Source organism: Copadichromis virginalis, linkage group LG7 (genome assembly GCF_057382275.1).
Source record: "Copadichromis virginalis isolate Kocher_CV1m ecotype Utaka linkage group LG7, C_Virginalis_male_GT1.1, whole genome shotgun sequence".
NCBI classification, from domain to species: domain Eukaryota; kingdom Metazoa; phylum Chordata; class Actinopteri; order Cichliformes; family Cichlidae; genus Copadichromis; species Copadichromis virginalis.
This window is the reverse complement of record NC_140624.1, coordinates 68,642,538-68,659,382: the sequence shown is the minus strand read 5'-3', so window position 1 is coordinate 68,659,382 and position 16,845 is coordinate 68,642,538. Positions and strand designations below refer to the sequence as shown.

The following is a 16,845-nucleotide window of genomic DNA, read 5'->3' as shown; positions in this document are numbered from 1 at the left end:
GCCAGACCTGTGGCAGGCCGCTCGAGCTGTTTTCCTGCCGTCACCGTCCATCGGGCCAGCTGCCAAAACTGTGGCAGAACTGTGGTTGATTTTTTCAGTTTTTTGGGGACTGTTTTGACAGCGCTGCTGGACGTGCGGTCGGACTTTGAAACCGTTGGGATTAGGGGCTCTGTTTGCTAGAGGATTTTGTTTTTGCACGGAGAGTGCGGAGACTCGGGAGCAGAGTACAGACACTTGGGAGAAGGCGCGACACGGGAGTCGTGGGAGCGCACTGGAGATTTGTTGTGTGTTACATTTACTTCACTGTAAATCAACGCACTGTTTACTGCACAGAGTCCAGCATTTAGGTCCTTTCTCCCCCACAGTCTGCCACACAGACCGTGACATTCTCAGGTCTCAGTATTGCAGCATGCTACCAAACAACGAGTAAAACATTACAAATAACTACAATTAATAGAACAAGAAATTCTCAAAAATAAGTACTGAAATATGCAAAAACGTAAATAACAATCACAAATATATAATATTTATATTTGGTTCTTCTTTATTTTAATGACTATTTACAGATTTTCACTGGAGGCATCAAAACTATGGATGAACACATGGAATTAAACCCTCGGCCTTCTCTCAGCGAGCTTCATGCTGTAGTCACCTGACATGGTTTCACTTCACAGGTGTGTTAACTCCAAAGCTGGAATCCTGGAATTTCTTGCCTTCTGAATCTGGTTGGGACTAGAAGTCAGGGTGGCACGCAGTAGGGCTGCACGATATTAGGAAACCCTGCGATGTGCGATAACTGCGATCAATATTGCGATAACGATATGACTTACGATAAAATAAATAGCAAAACAAACAAAAAACCCCGAATACATAATTTCCGTTTTACTGCAACAGTTTTATTTAAAGAAAGCTGCCGTATTAGCAGTGTAACAACAAAGTGCACTTTAACATTGAAACATTGCCCCCATAAAAATTTTTGGGTCTTCTTTAAGATCCCAGCTGGCCAGCACCTCACGTAATACACGGGCTATATTTTCACTAGTGTGAGAGTTTGGAAAACACACAGTCTCTAGACACCGTGTTTTCAGTTCAAAGTCTTCGGTGAGGAAGAGCACTGTGAAACTCATATATGGCTCCGTTGTACGACTTGATCATAGGTCTGTAGCGTAGTTTTCAGCTTGGCTCAGTTCAAATGTGACGGTCTTGTGTAGGGCTGGGTATCGTCCATGATTTCTAGAATCGATTCGAATCCGATTCACAAGGTCCTGAATCGATTCGATACACGATTCGATTCAATTTGATTCGATTCGATTTAAATCTGGGAAATTTTGCCTCAGTCAGATTATAATTCAGATCAGTACATTTACATATTTTTGTATCTATAAAAAGGAAGCTGACACACGCAAGACTTTATCACAGGTGTGAGCGTCACAGCAGAGGCCTTTGTGTCAAAGTAGCTGAAGATAAAACACAGAAACACATGAAGGTGGTTTTCCTGGCCTGGATTTTATAAAAATATTCTGCAGTACATCAAAAACGAAAGAAAACCATTAACCAGCTTATGAACATTGCCTCTGAAGTTACAGCGGTTTTTATTAGAGACAGCGTTTTGCATCATTTTAAAAAGTTTACATTTGTTCAGAAGCCTGTTGAACGGCAGAAATTAGGTTTTCTCTTTGGAAGTAAGTAAAAAAAAACATCGGCCGACAGGCTGTAAACAACGGTAGACTTGTGCGTAACAACCAAGCAAATAATGCAGAAAACAGATTTCGGGGACAGACGGGAAACTGTTCTTGAAGTACAGAGAGAGAGAGAGAGCTGTGCATGAAGTGTGATTTTATCCTGGTGGAAGCAAAACAGCAACAGTCAGAGTGAATTCATGACGATGTTTATGTGAAGCGTTTGGATCTTCTTTTGCTGCTGGTTCGGTCAATATTGTTTGGAGAGAGATCAAACTAACAGCTTTAGAATCTGTGCAAAAACGGCGTGAACACAAAGCGCGGACCCGCCGAAACATCAGAATCAGCGAGCTGTCGGCTTTCAGCCCCGAGCGTGTCCGTGCCGTCGGGTGAGAAAGTCACATCTCACTGATCCTGATCCGTCGGCGCTTTGTGTTTACGTCTCTGTGCAGAATCTGTGTTCCTGCTCTCATTCACTGTTTTAAATGTTTGGTGGTTGTCAAAATTTTGTGAAGTTTCACCTGAGATTCTGGAATTTCGGGCAAAATACATTTATATTAAAAAAATCAATTCAGGATTTTAATGAATCGATATCACGTTATCCAAGCCAGAATCGATATTAATCGATGAATCGATTATTAAAACCCACCCTAGTCTTGCGGCATGTTTCGTACATTTGTGGAATGGCGACATGGGAAAAGTAGTTTCCTGAGGGGATGCGGTATCTCCGGTCCACTTTATGTATCAGACTGGTGAAGCCCTCCCTGCTAACTGTATTTATAGGCATCATGTCTTTGTCAAAAAATGTGTAATGGCCTCTGTTATTTCTTTGTAGCGCTTCCACGTTTTCTCATAAGGAGTTCCACTTGAAAAACTCGGATGCAGAGACGGCCGTTGGACTGCGGGGCTCTTTGTCTTAACATTAGCAACATTAGCTAGCCCTGTCTTTCTGGAACTCTTCAAACAGTTCTCTGTGGTCGTGTTGAAGATGATGGTGGAGTCGTGTTTCCTCTGGTGGTTGCCACGAGTGTCCGGCAAGTTTTGCAGAGCACCTGTGTTTGGAGAACGTCGTCTTTACCAAATCCAAAGTACCTCCAAATAAGCGAGGTACTATTTTTTAGCCACGAGTTCATAGTCAGTAGCGTTCTCGTCATGCGTCTCGCTCTCAGCCATTACAACTCCGACTCGTCGCTGCAGCGTTGTTCGCTCCCCACCTACATAGGAGGCGGGCCTCTAATCCATTTGATTGGTTAATGCCGTGAAGGGCTCTGTTCGACTGGTCAAATGTGTAAAGGGGTTTCTTTGATTGGCAAATTCTTTAAAGCACGTGCGTAAACATTTTAAGGTACCCAATTATCGCGGTTTGCGCCGTCTTTTGCAATGGGCCCATCGCACAGGCTGATATTGCGATGACAATAAATTTTTTATTTATTGTGCAGGCCTAGTACACAGCTGACAGCTCTATTTGACAACTGTTAGAATTCATATTATGGCAAGAACCAATCAGCGAAGGAAACAACAGTCTGTCATTTCTTTAAGAACTGAAGGTCAGTCAATCCAGGAAATTGCAAAAACTTCACAAAAACCATAAAGCGCTACAAAGAAACTGGCTCACACGAGGACCGTCCCAGGAAAGCAAGAGCCAGAGTCCCCTCTGCTGCTGAGGATACATTCATCCACCAGCCTCAGAAATCACAAGTTAACAGCTACTCAGATCAGAGCGCAGATAAATGCCACATAGAGCTCCAGTAACAGACACACTCTACATCAGCTGTTCAGAGGAGACTGTGTGAATCAGGCCTTTATGGTCAAATAGCAAGCAGAGGAGATTAGTTTGGGCCAAGAAACACAGGGAATGGACATTAGACCATCTGTGCTTTGGTGTGATGAGTCCAAATTTGAGATCTTTGGTTCCACAAAGGTGAACGATGGTCTCTACATGCATGGTTCCCACCATGAAGCATGGAGAAGGAGTGTCTGGTAGTGTGTGCGCCAGTGAACATGAACTTTTAAAACTCAAAATATTTTTTTATATACTGGTTAAAAGTGTTTGTGAAATACTTTGTTCTTTATGCTGGACTAACAAACTGCAGTCACAAAGACTGACTGTGAGCACTTTTCGGTGATTACAGAGTCATAATAACGTGTCATATATGAGATTATCACCATGGCATGACATCACATCATGTATGTATTTGCAATATTTTAAAAAAACAGCTGACAGTGTGTTTTCATATTTTCATTCTGTGCTTAAAGGGAGAACGGTTTATTATTTCTGCAGTATTGCTGTCATTGCTTTTATCTATAGTTTTTTTTTTTTTTTTTTTTGAGAATAACAGAGTGAGTCAGACTGCAGGATGAACACTGAGCTGTTTGTGCCCCCCAGTGGTCTTTGACCACAACGTGCTTCCAGTGAATTCCCGAATCCAAGCTGTGTGTCATCAGCAGCCACTCCACCTTAAAACTGACTTCACGTATAAAACTTGGGTCATTTATTTAAGAATTTGCACCATATCCAGCCTTCTTGTGCCCCCCTGTACAGAAACTCAAATGTTATTTTCAGACTTTTATTTTAGGGAGCCTTACACCTGTACACATGGTACACATTCACAAATAACGTTTCATTTAAAAATTTGTAATAGAGGGGAGGACACATATGCTAATGTAATGTTAATAAATGGGTATTTATGAACACTAAACTTTCATGTTCAGAGAACACGCTCAGCTATATCTTGAGGATCTGAGTGTTCATGTGATTTATATTCTTTGCTATATATATGCAACAACGTCCAACGTTACATGTTAGTCAACTTCATTCACATTAATTAACCTTCAGCTATCGAAACTTGAGTTTTTATATTTCCTTGAACCACTTGAATGCACCTTTTCTAATTCGTGTTTTACCGGGGGTCCGCGAAGGCGCTTCGTTGGCATTTTACGGCCTCCGATTGGTTCGATTTGTGTTATTTGCACCACGTGACACCAGACATGGCCGCCAGCGAGCCGAGTAAAGACGGTAAGTGTGACCTTTTAAACGTGTCCGCGGCTTTAATGCTGATATCTGGTGGTCTGCGTGCAAAGGTTTGGGTGTCGGTGACTCTCCGAGTCTGTGGGAATCCACAATCAGCAGAAAAAAGGCTAAAAAAAATCAGAAAAGCAGGCGGGAACCCGCCCGGCTAAGCTAGCAGGCTAGGAAATAGCTGGGCTGCTAACTGTGATTATACAGCAATCTCTATATTCAGTCAGTACTCAGTCTGACAGCTGTGAAGTTTATTCAGGATTTAACAGCGTGTAAAGTCTGAGTTCGATTAATGAGTTATTTAATTCATTAATTTATTTATTTTTTTACTTTTAGATCATAGTTTTGTCCCCACGGGTGATGAAAATAATTGTATACAGACAGATTTTTGTAGATCAGAGGGAAATGCTTCTTCATGCCAGGCTGTACATTCTCGCTTCCGCTTGGTTTTGACTCACCTGGTCTGGAGTAGAGTGTGTGTGGTATATAAGGTGTAGTCTCTCTTCTGCTTTCTCAGGTAAGGACAGCATTCTGGAGCAGGTGTGTTTCCCCGATCAGCCGGCTGACACCTCCAGCCCTCCCGGTGTTCAATGTCCCGGCTCCGAGCCGCTGGTCTGCCTGTTCTGCTCTGAGTCCGTCCGACCGCCGCAGAAAGACGTCCTCCTCAGACACCTGCTGATGGAGCACAAGCTTGTCATCGCCGACGTCAAACTCATCGCAGACGTCCCAAAGTACGAGCCACACATGCTCCGGCTCACTCGTTTAACTCTCGGGAACACGTTTGGATGTTTTTAGCATTTGGAACTCGATCATTTCACCAAAGACTTCCTGTAATTATTTGGGGTGATGGGGGGAAACCCTTACCTTACAAGTATAAATATATACAACAAGTCCAGCATGTCCACGCCTGCTAGTGTGCTGCTTTTATGAACCGTGACGAAGTGTTTCTGTGCGCCGGTAAACCTGGCTGTGAGTCGGTTTTTACTGACGAGTTTCCTCCATCAGGTACTTGCTGTACTGGAAGGGCAGATTCCTCGAGCAGCCGCTCACAGATTTCTGCAGCGTCATCAAAACCAACTCCACGGGCCCAGTCGGTGAGTTCACTCAAACCCACAGAGGACCTGACCTTTCAAAGTGAACCACGTACACTTCCTCCAGCTCTGATTAATGACTCATTAAAAACTCTTCTTCCTCGCTGACCTGACAGAGAAGCAGGAGGACTACTTCCTGCTGTGTGACGTCCTTCCAGAAGACAGAGTCCTCCGAGAGAAGCTGCAGCAGAAACGACTGGTGAGGAGACGTGACACTCGGAGCATCCTGAGTGAATCTTGTGCTGCTGGAAGTTTCGTTTCTTTTAAACTTTGTTTTGAGGCAAAGTCTGAAAATCAGGAAAAATCAGAAAAATTGCAGATTTGAGTGATTTGACACGCTTTGTGTCGTTGTAACCTCTGCACTTTAAATATCTGAGCACTCTGAGGTAGTTTTCTGAAGAATTCCTCTGAGCTCTTCTTCTGTGCTCCCACAGGAGGAGGTCCTGGAGCAGCAGCAGAAGGAGCGAGACGACAGCAGCTTCCATCGTCTCTGCATGTTCTGCAGCGAAGAGTTCACGGGAAACAGGTAACGCGCCGCGGGATTCCCATCAGTCCTGGAAACCTCACGTGTGTTAGATTAAAGCAGACAGAAGGTAGAGCTTCCTGAAATCATGTGACTAAAAGCTTCTTTGCTTCCTGTAGTCATCTCTTATGATCCAACCCCCAAAAAGCTGCTTTTTACGCATAATTCCATAAACATCATTCAGTGACATGTCTGAGCCTGAACCAAGATACTGAACCTTGGATTGTCCGTCCTGATAATATTCTTATTTACTGTGTCAGCCTGGATGCAAAAGTTTCAATCAAGTCCACTTCCTAGTCCTCCTCTGATCCTGTGTGAATGCTTTCAGTCTGCTCGTTTCATCTCTGTATCGTCCGCAGTGATTGGTCGGACTGGCAGGCTCATCCGGTCTCTGCAGTGTGTCTGTTCTGTGATCACCAATCGGAGACGTTGGAGCAGATCTACGCGCATATGAAGGTACGGGAACGTAGAAGTTTCAGAGAAGGAAAATATCGTTTTCTGCTTTTCATCCCTGAAACGATTCTGCAAAGGCTTCTGGGAGAACGGAGACAGTGCACACTAACAGGAAACGATCTGCTTCCTGAGGTCTCTGCAAACATATGAATCCATCGTTCGCACAAAACATGGATTTTACTCAGAAAGTGCCCTCACACACAGACGGACCGAAGCTGAAGAGCTTTTAAAATGAAGCGCCTTTTATTTTGAAAAGTTTCCAAATAAATACATGATTGTCAAAACTTTAACGAGCAAATAAAAATGTTTCCTCGTTGTTGGGTCTGTTTCCACATGCCCCGCTAGTTTAGAGACTTATTCATCATGAAGGAAACAAGACATAACAGAACATCTTCAACCGGTTTTTCACTCGCTAACGAGGGAAGTCTTTGGTCAAGAACCAGCTCTTGGAGCCCACGCCCCTGTCCTGTCTCAGGCCCGAAGTCCTTCAAAGAGCAGCTTCCCCCGTAGCTATTTATTGACATGGCAGTTACAATACACAATACAACACAAGCACCTCCCACTGTAAAACCCCCCAATGGTTCTAAGACGTGTGTGTGTGTGTGTGTGTGTGTGTGTGTGTGTGTGTGTGTGTGTGTGTGTGTCATAAAAGCAGGAAGCTTACAACAGAAGAAACAGATCTGTCCGGATGCATCTGCAATAAAAGCTCCCCCAGCACAGAGTGGCTGGAGAGGTCAGAGACAAAGGAACGTCTTGATCCTATAGGTTGAACTCAGACCGTACAAATTTAAGAAACACGATGACAACATTCAACAATTAGACTTAACACTCGTGAACAATAAATAAATCTAGGATTGGACGTCGACTGCAGTCCGATTTTGTCGTTGATTAAACGTTCTGGTTTAAAGTCAGAACCAGTTTCCCAAACGTGACTCTAAGTTTGTGCTCACGAGTGACGAGTTTACCTGAGAGGCAGAAAAGTTTCTCTCTGCTTTCTGGTTTTGTTATTTATGAAGTCTGTAACGGGCGTCGCGTGCGTGACCCTGACATCTTTCTGTTTTGTGTTTGCAGGAGGCTCACGGCTTCGACCTCCACCTCCTTAAGACCGAGCTCAGTGGGTGAAATCGCCGTGGTAATTCGAGCGCAGTTTGCTTCTATTTCTTCCTTCTGAGTGTTTCTAATGTTCTGTCCTCCCTCAGACCTCAAGTTCTACCAGCAGGTCAAACTGGTGAACTTCATCCGGCGGCAGATCCATCAGAGCCGCTGCTACGGCTGCACGCGGATGTTCGACTGCCGGGCGGACGCCCTGCGTCACATCGCGGCTGAAGGTCACGTGATGAAACTGCCAGAGATGTCCGCCTGGGACCAGCCGCAGTAGGTTTAACGAAGCGCCTGCAGAATTAACCAATGAGAGCGCGGGCTTTAAAGCTGGCGTACAGCTGCTGATGAACGTGGTCAACGCCACAGATGTTTACACTTCATTTGGAGTATTTTTATCAGCTGATGAAAATGGCGTCCTTTTTGGGACTAATTTGAGCCTGAGCACTAAACGTCGTCTCGCTCCGCAGGTATTACTTCCCCACGTACGAGAACGACGCTCTCCTGTGCACGCTCTCTGACAGCGAGGAAGGCGACGGTGACGAGGAGCATCGTGGCGAGGAGATCCCGGTCAGCGCGGAGGACATCTCTAACCTGAGAGCGCTGAAACAGTCCAGTGTCCTCAAGTAGCTGCTGAAGGAGCGAGGAGGCAGCAGCTAGGACCACAGACGGACACGTGTCATACGTTTGACTCAAAGGCGTCTCTGACGTCGGCTGAGCTCAGCTCATGGTGACCACATCCCACATGGCTGGAACGCAGCGGCACGGGTTTGAGTCCGGCCCTTTCCCTCTCAACTATTTCCTGTACGTCTCTACTTAGTAAAGATAAGAAAGGCAAAAGAAGAGTCCTCTCCACAGCTGGACACGCGGACGCCATGATGTCCGCTGAAACGTAATTGCTCTGCCTCGTGCAATGAAGCTGAAACATGTGTTTTCTTGAATATGAATTTTAGTACTCGAGTAAAAATGATTTTCTTTTGTAACTTGTAACTGAGCTGGATTCAGTGCTGTGGTGGACGAGCTCATCGTCAAGATGAGACGAGAGACTCTTTATTGTCATTGCACAGTCACACTTGGAACAACAGCACTACACAATTGCAAACTGTCCCGCGTCGGCACTACGCACAACACAAACAACACAACACAGGAACTTAATAAATGAAAAGAATGAGTGTATGTTTTACTGCACATTGTTATTATTATTGTTGTTGTCCCCTCAGAAAGCCCAGGGACGTCTCGTGCCTGAAACATCTGTCCTATTTGGTGTTTCTGTTGTTTTTCTGCATCGCTTTGCTGAGCGACACCTGCCGTATGGTGGAGCCGAACTGCAGCGCTCAGAGTTTTCACCGCGTCCTTCGCGTCCAGGCTCACGTTCACGAACATGCAGCACTGAGGAGAGAAACGAGAGGTCGCTGCAGGAACTCACTGCTGTCAAACTTCCTGTTTTATCCTCATTTCGTACTCTGGCAGGCTGTAGGACATTTTGGACAATCTATAATCTTCTAACACAAAAACATACAAGTGTTCACTGAAGTAAACACACAGAGCAGTAGCAGATTTTTTTTAAGTGTTTTATTTATTTTCATTTGCTGCTAACTGCCTTGTTTTCATTTGTAGTTTTTGTAGTAGGAAGAACTACAAAATCTACAAATAAACAAAGAGCAGTTAGCAAATGTAGTGCTCTCCACTATGTGAAGCCCTCACATGAATTTTTAGATTTTTCAGTTTAAGCCAATTAAATGAAATCCAAAAATTCAGCCCCAACAATCAAATGATCCCCTATGAGCAAGCACTCTGGCAACGGTGGAGAGGAAAAACTCCCTTTTAACAGGAAGAAACCTCTGGCAGAACCAGGCTCAGGGAGGGGCGGTCTTCTGCCATGACTGGTTGGGGGGTGAGGGGCAAAATTGAATCAAACATAAAGGAGAGCACAGCGTATTTATGACAGGTCGGTGGACTGTGGCTCGAGTTCAAAAGATGCTCGAATCCCGCCTGAGGTGGTATGGACACCTCACTCTTGTTCCCGTACCGCTGGGCGCTGAAGATTTTCCACAGTTTGTCTGAGTTCTGCCATCTCTTGCCTGAGTTGTGTGTTTTCTCGACAGAGTCGTGTGTTTTTTTGAATGTGTCGTGTGACATTGTTACTGAGTTCTATGTGTTCTTTACTGAGTTCTATGTGGTTTTCACTGAGTTGTGCGTTTTCTAGCTCGAGTTGTGCGTTTTCTAGCTCGAGTTGTGCGTTTTCTTCACCGAGTTGTGTGTTTTCTCGACCGAGTCGTGTGTTTTCTTGAGTGTGTCGTGTGACATCGTGACTGAAGTCTATGCACATTTCAGTCACTCGTGCGAGTTCTTTGGTGAGTCGTGCGTTTTCTTTCCTGAGCTGTTTGTTTTGATGACGGAGTTCGTCTCTCGTACGGTTCAGTTGGTCTAACGGATCTGCTCTTGCCTGTGACATTTTTGTAAAGGTTTAAGGCTCAAGGGTGTCAAAGGGTAGCTGTGTCTCAAACAACTGGCTCTTTCTGCTGTAAACTGTTGAACGAGCTCCTATTTATAGACTCGGTGGGCGTGGCAGAGAATGCGATGTCGCTGTGACAAAACAATGATCCTTTGATCTTCTCAAAGGATCATTGTGATGTCGCCGTGACGTCACGATGATCGTTCGAGAAGATCAAAGGAGCGCTGTGGATCATTCTGCGCATGCTCAGATCAATGAACGGGAGAACTATTTGTAAATACTTTGCTAGCTAACAAAGGTGCTTTTAGCAACAGCTGGTGGTGGTTCGTCGCTATCAACCCTTAAACTCGTGAACTGGCTCTCTAGCTTTTCGATTGCTACTGTTGTCTATCACATATGTATTATTTGGAACCCAGCTTACCTGTAAAAACAGACACACAGCAGGTAACAGGAACTACTCGGTGCGCCAGCTCGGCACCACTAGGCTGTGTCCCAATTCAGGGTCTGCACGCTTGAAGTACGCGCACTACGCACGGTGCGTACTATAAGTATGAGAAGTGCGGAAGTGAGAGGCTTGTGAAATAGGACGGTCTTGCCTTCGTCGCGCTGCTCAGGTTGCCTAGCAACCATGATACTAACCGCGAGAAACGTGTCATACAGCTTTGTGTGACAGAAACGAAGGAGAACATGTTTTGTTCATTTGAGACCAAAGGACCGTAAAACATGATTGTTGGGCTTCATTCCTGTGCTGAACAGTCATTTAAGATTAGCTAGTAAATAACAATTAGCTGATGTTGGTCATGAGACTAAAGTCATCTCACTGTGGTAATGTAAATATAATATGGCCAATATTAAAGTTATAGTCAGATTATTATGATATATTACAGCAGTGAGCTTGAACAGTTGTTTATATGTCCTATCACCTTAAATCTTCACTCAAAGACGAGTATCTGTGACAGTGTGTATACAGATGTGTTATATATATAAGAGACAAATATTGTTCGTTTAATACGTTGGCATTATTACATTTGGCTCAATGCTTACATATGTGTATAAAGCAAATGTACGAGCTGTGATAACTGTGTCTGATAGAATGAAGAGTAGACTGATATATGAAATATTCCTTTATTGGGTGAGAAAATCAGACCATGTCATAACTGCTGTAAGTCACACAGAATAGACATCAGAGCCTTAAACAGGCTGACGTCTGCTAAATGGGTCAAACTGGGCAGAAAGTCTACAAACACATAACATCCTTATAGAATATGATGTAACACTATAGATCAACTTAGCTCAGAATATATAAAGCATATAAACAGTTACAGCAATATGATGCAACAAACACAGCAGCTACTGATCCAAAATCCTCAAAGCTTCATAGAACTGAAACCAACATTTATTTTAGCTCCATTCTGCTGCTGATACAGACTTTAGGTTTCTGAACATTAAACTTGTTGCTGCCTTTCATGGTGTGTAACTTGAAGGCCCTGAGTACTCTGAGTACTTTCTCCCACACTGGAAACACTGGGATGATCACATTATGTGAACATTACCTAATAAGACTGATTCAGCACAGACAGTTCTGTTAAACTTTCCTAGCAGTCCTTCACAAACAGGGAACAGTCTGTCTATTCTCTCCATCTGTCAGCTGCTGCTGGCTCTTCCTCCTCCTCTTCCTCACACACTGCCGAGTTTGTCCTGGTGGATCATCAGGGGTGCAAAGCCTCACAGATGATGTGCAGCAGTGGGTCCCTCATTCTGTCCTCACTCTGGACACTTGCAGTCGTCACACATGGACATCAAATGTGTGATAAGCTGCAGGATTCAAACACAAGTGTAACTTATAAACACACGTTCATACTTTTATTCCACAATCAGAGAGAAAGAAACAGAGAGAGAGTGCAGGACAGACAGACAGGTGGCAGTCTCAGGTGTACACACTGCTACACAACAGCACAGAGAAGCAGGATTTAGTGTTTGTGTTATTACGAGTGTAAACAAGAAGAGTTCCAGATGGTGCAGTGGACACATGTGTGACTGCTGTGATTAAAGCATCTTTCTTTCAGCTTAACGAGTGAACCGTCAGCTCGTTCAAACACACGTTAAAGTCCGTTTGGCTCGACACCACCGAACAGAGGCAGCAATATAACACAGCTCACATTAACAGTGCAGTGGATCCTGCTTGTGCCGTGATATTCAGGACTGCAAACCGAGCAGCATCACTGACTTTCAGCTTTTTGTGTTTGTGGATATATGACTGACTTTAATTATCCACAAAATCATCAGATTCTCTGCAAGATTAAGGTCGACTATATATATATTTATATATGGGGCGATCGTGGCTCGACCCTATATTATCACGCCCAAACCTCGCAATAATAGCGGTGTAACAACTTGTTCTTTGTGACAAGATAAACATGTCTCCTATACAAGATAAACACACCTTTACAATATTGACCACAGAAATGTACAATCAAGAACATTTTAACTGCTGGAACCATCTATTAAACTTCTTTATACATAAGCCATTTCTGTGACACTTACAGTATGTCTCTACCAGCTTTGCACATCTACAGACTGAAATCCTTGCGCATTCTTCTTTGCAAAACAGCTCCACAACTGCTCTGTGATGGCCTCAGAGGAGAATATTGGGAGCAACAACACCATGAAGTCCAAAGAACACCCCAGACAGGTCAAGGATAAAATTATTGAGAAATTTAAAGCAGGCTTAGGCTACAAAAAGATTTCCCAAGCCTTGAACATCCCACGGAGCACTGTTCAAGCCATCATTCAGAAATGGAAGGAGTATGGCACAACTGTAAACCTACCAAGACAAGGCCGTCCACCTAAACTCACAGGCCGAACAAGGAGAGCGCTGATCAGAAATGCAGCCAAGAGGCCCATGGTGACTCTGGACGAGCTGCAGAGATCTACAGCTCAGGTGGGGGAATCTGTCCACAGGACAACTATTAGTCGTGCACTGCACAAAGTTGGCCTTTATGGAAGAGTGGCAAGAAGAAAGCCATTGTTAACAGAAAACCATAAGAAGTCCCGTTTGCAGTTTGCCCCAAGCCATGTGGGGACACAGCAAACATGTGGAAGAAGCTGCTCTGGTCAGATGAGACCAAAATGCAAAACGCTGTGTGTGGAAAACTAACACTGCACATCACTCTGAACACACCATCCCCACTGTCAGATATGGTGGTGGCAGCATCATGCTCTGGGGGGGCTTCTCTTCAGCAGGGACAGGGAAGCTGGTCAGAGTTGATGGGAAGATGGATGGAGCCAAATACAGGGCAGTCTTGGAAGAAAACCTCTTGGAGTCTGCAAAAGACTTGAGACTGGGGCGGAGGTTCAGCTTCCAGCAGGACAACGACCCTGAACATAAAGCCAGGAAACAATGGGATGGTTTAAAACAAAACACATCCATGTGTTAGACTGGCCCAGTCAAAGTCCAGATCTAAATCCAATCCAGAATCTGTGGCAAGATCTGAAAACTGCTGTTCACAAACGCTGCCCATCTAATCTGACTGAGCTGGAGCTGTTTTACAAAGAAGAATGGGCAAAGATTTCAGTCTGTAGATGTGCAAAGCTGGTAGAGACAGACCCTAAAAGACTGGCAGCTGTAACTGCAGCAAAAGGTGGTTCTACAAAGTATCGACTCAGGGGCTGAATAATTACGCACACCCCACTTTGCAGTTATTTATTTGTAAAAAATGTTTGGAATCATGGATGATTTTCGTTCCCCTTCTCACGTGTGCACCACTTTGTGTTGGTCTTTCACGTGGAATTCCAATAACATTGATTCATGTTTGTGGCTGTAATGTGACAAAATGTGGGAAAGTTCAAGGGGGCCAAATACTTTTGCAAGCCACTGTACATGCCAGCCGAGCAGCCTCAGGTAGTTCTCTAAAACATTTTAAATTATAAAGCTGGGTTTCACTACACCCTGAGAGGTCAGTGAAGGCAGCAGCGAGCTCATTTACCATCTTACAGTCTTCCAGTTTGATCTTCAGACACTCTGTCACCTGTCCCGACTGCTCCTGAGCTGCTGCCGCACACAGTTGATGTAAAGGTAGGTTGGCTGTAAAAGGGGAGGAGCTAAAACATATATTTGAACTGTGATTCATGCAAAGCTACTCTAGTGGAGCAGAAGTAGAAACCCTTGATGTAATTCCTGTCTTCATGCGAACGTGCTATAATTCAGTCCGCACACAAATGTCCCCATGTCTGCTGACCTTGCAGACTTTTGTAAAAACTTGTGCTGTCAGCGTTAATCTCGTTAAAATGATGCTAACGCCATAACCGCATTAACACGGCAAATCTGCCTTAGCGAGTTATCGCGGATCGCCCCGTGCGTGGGGCTACATGGCACTAACGCATTAATGAGCTAACCGTGCTAACGCATTGCAGCCCACGCTAACATACATATATACATATATATACACGTGTATGTATATATATATACAGGGAGTGCAGAATTATTAGGCAAATGAGTATTTTGTCCACATCATCCTCTTCATGCATGTTGTCTTACTCCAAGCTGTATAGGCTCGAAAGCCTACTACCAATTAAGCATATTAGGTGATGTGCATCTCAAAAAATGAGAAGGGGTGTGGTCTAATGACATCAACACCCTATATCAGGTGTGCATAATTATTAGGCAACGTCCTTTCCTTTGGCAAAATGGGTCAAAAGAAGGACTTGACAGGCTCAGAAAAGTCAAAAATAGTGAGATATCTTGCAGAGGGATGCAGCAGTCTCAAAATTGCAAAGCTTCTGAAGCGTGATCATCGAACAATCAAGCGTTTCATTCAAAATAGTCAACAGGGTCGCAAGAAGTGTGTGGAAAACCCAAGGCGCAAAATAACTGCCCATGAACTGAGAAAAGTCAAGCGTGCAGCTGCCAAGATGCCACTTGCCACCAGTTTGGCCATATTTCAGAGCTGCAACATCACTGGAGTGCCCAAAAGCACAAGGTGTGCAATACTCAGAGACATGGCCAAGGTAAGAAAGGCTGAAAGACGACCACCACTGAACAAGACACACAAGCTGAAACGTCAAGACTGGGCCAAGAAATATCTCAAGACTGGTTTTTCTAAGGTTTTATGGACTGATGAAATGAGAGTGAGTCTTGATGGGCCAGATGGATGGGCCCGTGGCTGGATTGGTAAAGGGCAGAGAGCTCCAGTCCCACTCAGACGCCAGCAAGGTGGAGGTGGAGTACTGGTTTGGGCTGGTATTCAATTCAATTCAATTCAATTTTATTTATATAGCGCCAAATCACAACAAAAGTCGCCTCAAGGCGCTTCATAGATACAGAGAAAAACCCAACAATCATATGACCCCCTATGAGCAGCACTTTGGCGACAGTGGGAAGGAAAAACTCCCTTTTAACAGGAAGAAACCTCCTGCAGAACCAGGCTCAGGGAGGGGCGGGGCCATCTGCTGCGACCGGTTGGGGTGAGAGAAGGAAGACAGGATAAAGACATGCTGTGGAAGAGAGACAGAGATTAATAACAGATATGATTCAATGCAGAGAGGTCTATTAATACATAGTGAGTGAGAAAGGTGACTGGAAAGGAAAAACTCAATGCATCATGGGAATCCCCGGCAGCCTACGTCTATTGCAGCATAACTAAGGGAGGATTCAGGGTCACCTGGTCCAGCCCTAACTATATGCTTTAGCAAAAAGGAAAGTTTGAAGCCTAATCTTGAAAGTAGAGATAGCGTCTGTCTCCTGAATCCAAACTGGAAGCTGGTTCCACAGAAGAGGGGCCTGAAAACTGAAGGCTCTGCCTCCCATTCTACTTTTAAATACTCTAGGAACAACAAGTAGGCCTGCAGAGCGAGAGCGAAGTGCTCTAATAGGGTGATATGGTACTACAAGGTCATTAAGATAAGATGGGGCCTGATTATTTAAGACCTTGTATGTGAGGAGCAGGATTTTGAATTCAATTCTGGATTTAACAGGAAGCCAATGAAGGGAAGCCAAAACAGGAGAAATATGCTCTCTCTTTCTAGTCCCTGTCAGGACTCTTGCTGCAGCATTTTGGATTAGTTGAAGGCTTTTCAGCGAGTTTTTTGGACTTCCTGATAATAATGAATTACAGTCGTCCAGCCTGGAAGTAATAAATGCATGAACTAGTTTTTCAGCGTCACTCTGAGACAGGATATTTCTAATTTTAGAGATGTTGCACAAATGGAAGAAAGCAGTCTTACATATTTGTTTAATATGTGCGTTGAAGGACATGTCCTGGTAAAAAATGACTCCAAGGTTCCTCACAGTGTTACTGGAGGCCAAGGTAATGCCATCCAGAGTAAGAATCTGGTTAGATACCATATTTCTAAGATTTTCAGGGCCGAGTATCAGCAAAGATGAGCTTGTGGGGCCTTTTCGGGTTGAGGATGGAGTCAAGCTCAACTCCCAGTCCTACTGCCAGTTTCTGGAAGACACCTTCTTCAAGCAGTGGTACAGGAAGAAGTCTGCATCCTTCAAGAAAAACATGATTGTCATGCAGGACAAT

General features: G+C 44.3%; 1 protein-coding gene and 3 long non-coding RNA genes across 5 annotated transcripts; 1 reads left to right on the top strand and 3 right to left on the bottom strand.

Annotated features, from left to right (window-relative positions):
• Positions 1-206: 206 nt before the first annotated feature.
• LOC146706730 (uncharacterized) lies at positions 207-5,221 on the bottom strand. The gene is made up of 2 exons (XR_014921622.1): positions 5,157-5,221; positions 207-1,457 (listed from the first exon to the last, which is right to left on the bottom strand). It is a non-coding gene; the product is annotated as an uncharacterized LOC146706730 (long non-coding RNA).
• Positions 4,031-9,664, top strand: LOC146706729 (zinc finger protein 277-like). 2 transcript variants are annotated; one of them, XM_085464945.1, is made up of 9 exons: positions 4,034-4,695; positions 5,216-5,429; positions 5,704-5,792; positions 5,906-5,988; positions 6,224-6,315; positions 6,672-6,768; positions 7,837-7,879; positions 7,965-8,139; positions 8,334-9,664. In XM_085464945.1, exons 1-9 carry the CDS (start codon positions 4,668-4,670, stop codon positions 8,491-8,493), a joined length of 981 nt encoding a protein of 326 aa, XP_085321071.1. In that variant the 5' UTR covers positions 4,034-4,667; the 3' UTR covers positions 8,494-9,664. The 2 variants fall into 2 exon arrangements, with proteins under 2 accessions (XP_085321072.1, XP_085321071.1); XM_085464946.1 differs by lacking the exons at positions 6,224-6,315; positions 6,672-6,768 and having other exon boundaries at positions 4,031-4,695.
• Positions 8,872-11,280, bottom strand: LOC146706728 (uncharacterized). The gene is made up of 2 exons (XR_014921620.1): positions 10,740-11,280; positions 8,872-9,252 (listed from the first exon to the last, which is right to left on the bottom strand). It is a non-coding gene; the product is annotated as an uncharacterized LOC146706728 (long non-coding RNA).
• A 149-nt stretch (positions 11,281-11,429) lies between these two features.
• On the bottom strand, positions 11,430-14,368 carry LOC146706727 (uncharacterized). The gene is made up of 2 exons (XR_014921621.1): positions 14,305-14,368; positions 11,430-12,133 (listed from the first exon to the last, which is right to left on the bottom strand). It is a non-coding gene; the product is annotated as an uncharacterized LOC146706727 (long non-coding RNA).
• Between the last annotated feature and the right edge of the window lie 2,477 nt (positions 14,369-16,845).